This window comes from Chelonoidis abingdonii, chromosome 1 (assembly GCF_003597395.2).
Source record: "Chelonoidis abingdonii isolate Lonesome George chromosome 1, CheloAbing_2.0, whole genome shotgun sequence".
NCBI classification, from domain to species: Eukaryota; Metazoa; Chordata; order Testudines; family Testudinidae; genus Chelonoidis; species Chelonoidis abingdonii.
In genome coordinates, this window is record NC_133769.1 from 311,426,287 (window position 1) to 311,434,830 (window position 8,544).

The 8,544-nt window shown below is 41.5% G+C and overlaps 1 protein-coding gene across 5 annotated transcripts in view; it reads right to left on the reverse strand.

The window, feature by feature from the left end:
- Positions 1–1,218: 1,218 nt before the first annotated feature.
- TSC22D1 (TSC22 domain family member 1) overlaps positions 1,219–8,544 on the reverse strand; it is a 131,114-nt gene continuing 123,788 nt past the window's right edge. For 2 of the 5 annotated variants that reach the window (XM_032781756.2, XM_032781761.2), the window contains 2 exons: positions 4,151–4,202; positions 1,219–2,620 (listed from right to left, as the gene is read on the reverse strand). In XM_032781756.2, the coding sequence (XP_032637647.1) occupies positions 2,366–2,620; positions 4,151–4,202 (307 nt within the window). In that variant the 3' untranslated portion in view covers positions 1,219–2,365. Of the gene's footprint in view, positions 2,621–2,995; positions 3,320–4,150; positions 4,203–4,353; positions 4,436–4,639; positions 5,172–8,544 lie in introns of those variants that run through there. The other 3 variants (XM_032781760.2, XM_032781762.2, XM_032781763.2) reach the window with 3 other exon arrangements.

Here is an 8,544-nt window from a genome sequence, read left to right on the forward strand (position 1 = left end):
ATGGATTTTTGCATCTCCTCTGCAACTACTGATATGAAGACCATAAAATGTGTGTGTATATATTTTGGTATTTGTATCAGTAGTTACAAAAGAAACAAAAACACGATTCTGAAAGGAGAAAACTTTCCACCAGTCTTTTAAGAGAAGTTGTATATTAGTTATTGGATCCAAATTTTTAGCACATCTAAACTTAAAGTGATGACCTTATGGCATGAATTTAAATAAAGACTTGACCACTTTATCTTTAATTCTTGACTGAAAAAACTGTAAATATGTAGGATTTCCTTCCTTAGTTCATTATTGTCCTAACTAGTAAATTTCATTCTGATTATGGAGTAGCAAATTCATCAGCATCTCCCAATTCCAGGCATCTTCATCTAGTATATGCATTTTGTAACTGATTTCCAAGTTTACATTATTTTATTAAATCAACAGTAGTGCTGAACAGTGAGCAAGTAGATTTTTTGCTTGGGCTGATAATTTTTCATGACAATTTTACAAGAATGAATTGATGCTGTGTTCCAAGTTTGCATCATCCCATTTCACAAATAGAAACCAGTTTACTTCCCACTCTGGTTATGAGGATGAGAAAGAGTGAGGAATTCTTGGACACTTACTTTACAGCGCAGTTTTAAATCACTCAAAGCTCTAGTTAGTACACACAGTTAAGAGTGATGAATTCAGGAAGATACAGTAGCTACTTGATTTACCACATGGACTTGGATGGTTCTGAGCTGCTGCCTAGCAAGGGAATGCCTAGTTCCACATGAGGAGGTGCAGTTTGTTGCTAAGGAACCATTGTTGTCTGAGGTTTACAGGTTCATTGCTGTCCAAGGACAGATGTCCATACTATTGCACTAATTACTATAGAGGGAGAAGGCACTCAGCACTTCCTAAGAGCTGGTCAGCAACTCACAGGATTGGACCAAAAGAGGGAGCAGTTGTCTGATACTCAGGCCCCCTCCTTTACACACTTCATTTTAGGACTTCCTCCCTCCCCCCCACCCCCAAGTATTTTCCTCACCTCTTTAAAGTCAGTTTATATGGCAACTACATTTTTAATTTTCACTTTTAAAAACTGGTATTAAAGTTTTAAAAAACCACAAACAGAAATTAGTACAAACATTTTTGTCCAAAAACAACTTAATCAGGTTACATTGGAAGGCTGCACTGAAGTTTGTCAAAATTATTATGGTTAACCTTACAATATAGAAGTCATTATTTATCAATATCTTATGCTTTATTGAAGGTTGACAAGTGCAACAGTTAAATACATTGACGTGTTACAACTGTTTAGATAACATGCACAAAAACATATGCATACTACTATACAGATCATATGCAAAAATCCATACTGGGGAACTCATTTTGTTTTATTCTTGCGCTAGCAGGAATTGATAATTTTTGAAGTGTTTTTTCCTGTCTTAAACCAAAACTACAGTGAACAAAGATTTACTTCAAATATTCAGCAGCCAGGGAAATTCAGAAATTACACAAACAGCATAAATCTGCCAAATTCTGATCAGCTGCGTAGGTGTATTCATATTTATGTAGCATTTAAAAAAACAAAAACAAAAACACAACTATCCAAACGTCATCAGATCAGCCAATGAAACAACTAAATTTCAATCTGTACAATCTAAGTAGTAGTTACAGTTTTCTATTTTACAAAGTAATTACACTAAATACACAAATATACATTAGGCAAATAACCTTCATTGTAATTATCCTACATCCCAACTCTGTCACCTACCTTCTCTCTCTAATACAGCTTTATGCACCTGTCCACAGCTTCAGAAAATAGCACAAACATATTTGCGCTTAAGGTTTCAGGTGACAGTTTAGTGTTGAACACTGAATTTACCTTTCCCCCTTAGATCCTATGAATCAGTCTTTACTTTGGATCCCAACTGGATGTGGGGTATTGATCCATCACTTTTACTCCAGTCTATTTCTTCATTTTTTTCATGCCTGCATTAGTAAAAGCAGTGGGTGGATGGATGGAAGATTTAAAACAAAAATCAAGCATGCAACTCCATTTCTTAGCCATTTCCAGAAGCTGTTCAAGTCCCCAGTGCGTTTGTGCTAATTCTCTGGAAAACGGTGTAGTTTTTTTTGTTTTTTGTTTTTTAATTCACCAACCTAAAAATAAGAACTCCTTTAGCCAAAAAGAAAAGGACAGATGAGTGCTTAATACTGAAAAAAAAAATGTCTTGTGATGGTGCGTGCAGTGCATAGAGTCTTTGAGTCTGGACTGCAGCGTGCAATGAAATGGATGAGGGGGTAGCTGGGGCAGATTTCCACTTGTCCTCTTTTCTCTGGGTAGTCCAGAGCATACTGGCCACGAAGGCCAGGACATTGGAGACTATGCTGAAGGTCCTGAGCCCTGTGATGCCGGCTGGGCAGGCTGTTGTGTTGTCCCTTGTGTCTGGGAAGAAGGTGGAGAACCAGTCTGCAGCTGTGCTTGGAACTGGGCGAGCTGCTCTGGGCTGGCCAGTGTTTTCAGCAGAGTGTTTTCCTGCTCCAGCTGGGAGTTCTTCTCAATCAGCTCTTTGATATGCTCTTTGAGGACCTCCACTTCCTCCCTCACAGCATACATCAAATGGCTCTTCACCAGATCCTGAAACATAAAAAAGAGCACACACAAATCAGGCAAGAGATCCAACCTTAGGACAGGGATACAACTCTGCTCAGCCAGAGAAACAATAATCCAACCCAACTAAGGCAAGCACAGATGTGGATTCAGCTCTGAGACAGCAAAGCACGGGTAGAAGGGTACGAGACATCTCCCCTCCATTGACTAATGTCTGTAAAGCGTTTTGGAGAATAACATGCAGAGCCAGAGCCTGCATTCCCTGTGCACCCAGAATACACCCGAGACATGTTGGAGGCCAGTCTCATTACAAACCTGACCAACAGCCTGGCCACTATTCTATCTATTGGCTCCCCCTCCCCTGGCCAGCTCACCTATTAATTGTTCTGAATAGAAAAATACCATCGAATTGATTCAGGCTGGAAAGGGGGGGGGGGGGTGTTTCTATAGGAAGCCAGTCCGAGCCGCTCAATTCCCCGCCGCGTGCTGCTGTCTTCCTCTTCCAACAACCCACGCCCGCCGGCGGGCACTTCTTCACGCACGTGCGGCTGAGGAGGGCTGGGATCAGTGGGGTTTCACTGCCGAGCGGTGCGGATCCACGCACCCGCCCCGCTCTCTCGCGGCCCGGCCGGCGCCGTGTGTTTGTAAAAGCAGAAACCTCCTCCCCTGCAACAACCGCTCCCCTCCCCTCCCCGCCTCCGCGGAGCTGGCTGCAGCTAGTTCTTACACGCAGGTTGCCGCATTTCCCTCCCTCCCTCCAGTCTTTCGTGACCGAGAGTGACGTCAGAGAGACCCGCGCCGACCCCCCCCACGCGCCTCAGCCAATGAGCGGCCGAGTTATTTATAGCCGGGAGTTAAAGGTTCGGAGTTTGCCTAGCAACAGTAGGCAGAGAATCCCGTGAGAACAGCTACAGGCACCGCTCCAATAACAAAGAGCAGCCAAGGCGGAAATCAAAAAACAGGAAAAATTAGGCGCAGACACAGGGTTTGTGGGTTGTGTTTTTGGAGGAGGATTTTTTTCAGGCTTGTCCCCCATCGCCCAACAGAGTCCATGATTTCCAGTGCACTTCAGGGCAGCAGCCCCAGTGTACAAGATCCCAGCTCTAAGGCACGTTACCTTCCATTGCCAGCAAGCATGGGCATTAAAGCAGCGTAGGATGCTCCTATTGGATCCATCAGCACACTGTGGCTGATCCCATTTTCCAGGGATAATCCAGCTGGGATGGTTGGGGGATTTTGAAAAAAAATTGGAGTGGAAATATTTAATCTCTCTCCTCCCCTCGAGTCAGGATCGATCTTTTTAAGGCGGCAGAACCCTGAATGCAATGCCGTCATACTCATTTAAGGCATCTATAGGGAAACGTATGCATTCCTCGCATTTGGCAGCCTTTGATCATCAGTGTATTTAAAAAAAAAACCCAGCAGCTTCACTAAAAAAAAATGCTCATGCAATGGTTAAATGTTACCCAGAGAACCTTGATATTGTGAACACTTATTTCTAGTCACAACTCGCGCTTTAAACATTAATTGTATTTTTATCAAAGAATCGGTACATACCATGGCTTGCTCGATTTTGTTGTCAATAGCTACCACACTTGCACCCGAGGAGCTGAAAAGAGGGGAAAAGATACATCAGCAGCTGAATTATTTACAAGACAAGAGAGCTGAATACTGATAACTAGCTTGCTGAGGAATATATCCCGCACTGACTTAATACTGCTGTTTATGTCATCAGGATGCTTCAATGCAGAGAAACCAACCTGTAAAGCCACCTCAAACCGCCCGCTACAGCAGGATCAAAGATCCGGACATTTTCCCTAATAACCCACAAAGATGGAGCTTAATTACATAATGCGGTAAAAGCGATCCGTGTCCCAGAGATTCAATCTCTCACAAGATAAATGTAAAACACACCGCCCGTGCCACTGCAGCTTCCCAGCGCTGCCCAGCCCGATGGACAAAGGAATCAGCCCCCTGGCATTCACCTGCATTACTGCAAATATTCCAGCAAGGAAAACAAGCACATTTTATACCAGAGGTATTTACCTACTGTCGAGTCTCAAAGAAGAATTGTCGGTGCCCAGTAAGGATGACAAGAAAGAAATTGAAAAATGTCTTAGTTGATAAACTCCTAGATCCATTGCCACTGTTCTACAACATTGGGCATTCATGCAATTCCAGCCAGAAACACCCCCAACCCAAAGAAAAAAAAACAATGCAGAGATTCTCTGTTGAGCTACATTAATCTTAGTTAAATCTCCGCCACGGGGGAATGGTAGGAGGCTGGCTAGATTGGTGGTTTTTCCCAAAATTATATCTGTTTGTGGCGGTATGATCCTGGAAGATGCTGATCCCAGGGCTGCGCAAAGAAATCTCCGAGGTCAGCTCTTCTATACTCAGCAGAAAACCTGAGGTTCCAGACCTATTGCATAATATATGCAAGAGAGTCAGTGCCTATTGGCTGGCCGGTCATTCGGAACCTCCCACCGCCAGAACGGCTTCTTTGCATCGCTTCAGTAGCAGTGAACCATCACCAAAATCCAGTTACCCTTAATCATGAGACCCCTGGCCAGGAGACCCCTTCGCCCCCGTTAAAATACTACGATTTCCAAGGAACCGCATGAGTATTTAGCAGATCTCTCAGTGCAATCTGCAGAGTCGGAGAATTTGGGTGGCAACAGCAGCGCAGAAACAAAATGATCCAGTGCCCAATTTAAACCCTTCCAACATGTAGGATGATTCGCTTACAAGATGCACAGGCTGATTTTTGCCTGCAGAAAAACTACACATGCGAAGTTTAGCCTCGGTAGAAACAAACAATCGGATATAACTGATGTTGGAATTCAGTAACAATGTCACTAGACTTACATTTGGCTACTACAATGCCGCCACCTATTGGCGCAACACTATACCTTTAGACTAGAAAAGAGAGAATGTGCACGATAGGAAAGTCTCACGAACTTTGGTCTCTGAGTTAATTAAACCATAGGACCCAAGTTCCCTTCCTCATCAGATGCCTTAGAATTTGCTTGGAGAAACCACTTCCAATAATACGATGCTTCATTTTTGCATCACCCCTTTGCATTTGACCATCATCACATAACATGAGAGGGTTTTTTAATCTAAAGGACTATTACAGGTGGTTATTGAAAGAGCAAAATCTATTTTTCATATGAAAAGAAAAGGATTTTTATCATTGTGAGAAAGGTTAGAAGCAAGAAACTGACAGGATGGTGTAGTTTAGGCATAAAATTCACACTCAAGGTTCCTGGGCTACTGGGAGAGTTTCACCTTTAAAATTACAATCCTTACACAAATTTTAATGTGCTCATGTCTGCCTCTACAGTACTTCAGCACACGTTGGCATAGGAAAATAAAACTAGTTATTCAATATATTTTTATATATATAAACTATTATTGAATACATTTGTGAAAATATTTGCAGCAGGAAGCAAATTATAAATGAGCCTATAGATCACTGTTCTGGCAAATTCCTAATACTTGTCTACTCTTTATTCAAATTAAATGGCCTCTGTGCCCTTTTTATAGCCTTTAAACCATTCATTTTAAGATATTCAGCCACCAGACAATTCAGAAAATACACACATAGCATGAATCTGTAAAATTCTAGCAGATGCTTTTTGACATTCTTATAATGTAACACTGAACATGTCTATCCACTCTTTTCCAGATGAGGCAATATAACAGCTACTTTTTAAACTATACTATACAGAAAATAATTGAGATAAATAATTTAAGAAAACTCCTTAACAGCATTTCAAAATGAAGGTGTTACAGTTCTAATATTTTATTAGAAAACAAAGTCACACATTCAGATCAAAATGATTTTAAAATCGTGTGCTCTCTCCACTTAGCTATTTAATGGGAACACATTCTGACTTAGAACAGTACATAGCAAAGCACTTAACCTTAAATAAAACTAAAAACACCCTTTAATACACGTAACCTATAAAGTATCAACATTTGTGTTATTTAAACATACAAAACAGAAAAGCCAAAACTTTTCTCTTCTGTAGTGCAAGAATTTTAAATACATATTACAGCTGTCACTCTCACAAAAGCAGGAAAGCTAGAAAGGCAAGGAATAATAGTTTTAAATTTAACTTTAGCATTAGCATGTCATCATCATCCTTCTTAAAGAGATTATTTTAGCTTTCTTGGTCTACTGTTCTTTCATTCAGTAATACCAGCAAAGTGGCACAAGTAAGCTAAATCCTACTTACAGGGGAGGTTACATTTAAGAATACTGAACTTTGCACAAATGTTTTTCCAACATCAAAGCACACGCATTTCCTCAGAATTCCCACTTACTTCCACGTTGCTTCAAAAACAGTCACATTTCCCATGCCTTCGCAATGTTTCCCCTATTTTAAATTATCTGCACTTGTTGACCATGTAGTCCATTCTAATTTACTTAATATTAACACAAACATTGGAGCACGTTTTGAGCTCCTTCTGCACTCCTGGACAGGCAAATGACATCAGTAACCATAAATTCCTTTTATGCTCTTTGGCTGTCCAAGAGGTTACACCTCTCAGCCACAGACCAAGCCAAAGTGATCGGTGTGTTTGTCACCTCTAAACTCAACTCTGCAACATGCTGAACCTCAGGTTGAAAGTGAAAGCTCCAGAGGGTACACCAGGCAGCCCCTTTTCTTACATAATGACTACGAGAATTCACCACCCTAGTCCAGGGCTCTGTACTGGCTCCCAGTCCAATACTTGATCCTAAAACCATGATCTTCATAGCCCTTAGTGGCTCTACCCCAAAACTCTCAGATCACCTCTCACTATGTGAATTAAGCTTCAAGGACACTGGAGGTGATTGTGCTTAGGCTGAAATTTGCAAGTGCAGGGGATCTGAGTCTCTCGGCAGATTATTTTTTTCTGAGGGTGGTTAAAATCTCTTTATTAGGTTCTCCTACAATAAGCCACCTCAAAATGGCAAGCAATAAAAACAAAACACACATTTGTCATGTTCTCTCTGTGTGAGAAAGCAAGAAGCAGACTGCAGACTTTCAGACTGATTGTGCTATTTGTAATTTTGGTTGTGCTCTGATTCAAGGGTCATGAGCACATTCTAGTTAATCAGTGTTTCTGCGGAAAGATTAGTAATGATTCCCTAAAATTGTTTTTAGAGGGCTACAAGTCTAATTGAGTTAGTGCATAGTTACCTGCATCTGGCTTCCAACATTTTGTCAGTAGTGTGGATGGGATAACACAAACATAAGCATGCTGTCCTGTCCACTTTACAGAAAAAAAGCAAGTGTTAGAACACAGATACACCTACATGTCAGACAACTGTGCTCTGACATGATCAGACATATAACATCTGCTCCACAGATTATGTAGAAATATAGCAAAGTGTCAGGAAAGACCTCAGTCCTTAGAATTCGTGAATTTTCCATCTCTGTCAATTTCTATTGTCCCTGTTTATCAGGGAACTTCAGGAGAGAGTTATAATTCTCTTTACAGTCAGAACATAAGAACAGCCATATTGGGTCAGACCAAAGGTCCGCCTATCCCAGTATCCTGTCTCCTGCGCTGGCCAGTGCCAGACACTTCAGAGGGAATGAACAGAACAGAACAATTATCAAGTGATCCATTCCCAGTTGTCCAGTCCCAGCTTTGGCAGTTGAAGGTTTAGGGACACTAAGAGCATGGGGTTGCATTCCTGACCGTCTTGGCTAACAGCTACTGATGGCCCTAGCCTCCATGAACACATTCAGTTATTTTTTTAAGCCAGTTAGATTTTTGGCCTTCACAAGAAAAGCAGCAGAGAATCCTGTGGCACCTTATAGACTAACAGACGTTTTGGATCATGAGCTTTCGTGGGTGAATACCCACTTCGTCAGATGAATGTAGTGGAAATTTCCAGGGGCAGGTATATATATGCTAGCAAGCAAGCTAGAGATAACGAGGTTAGTTCA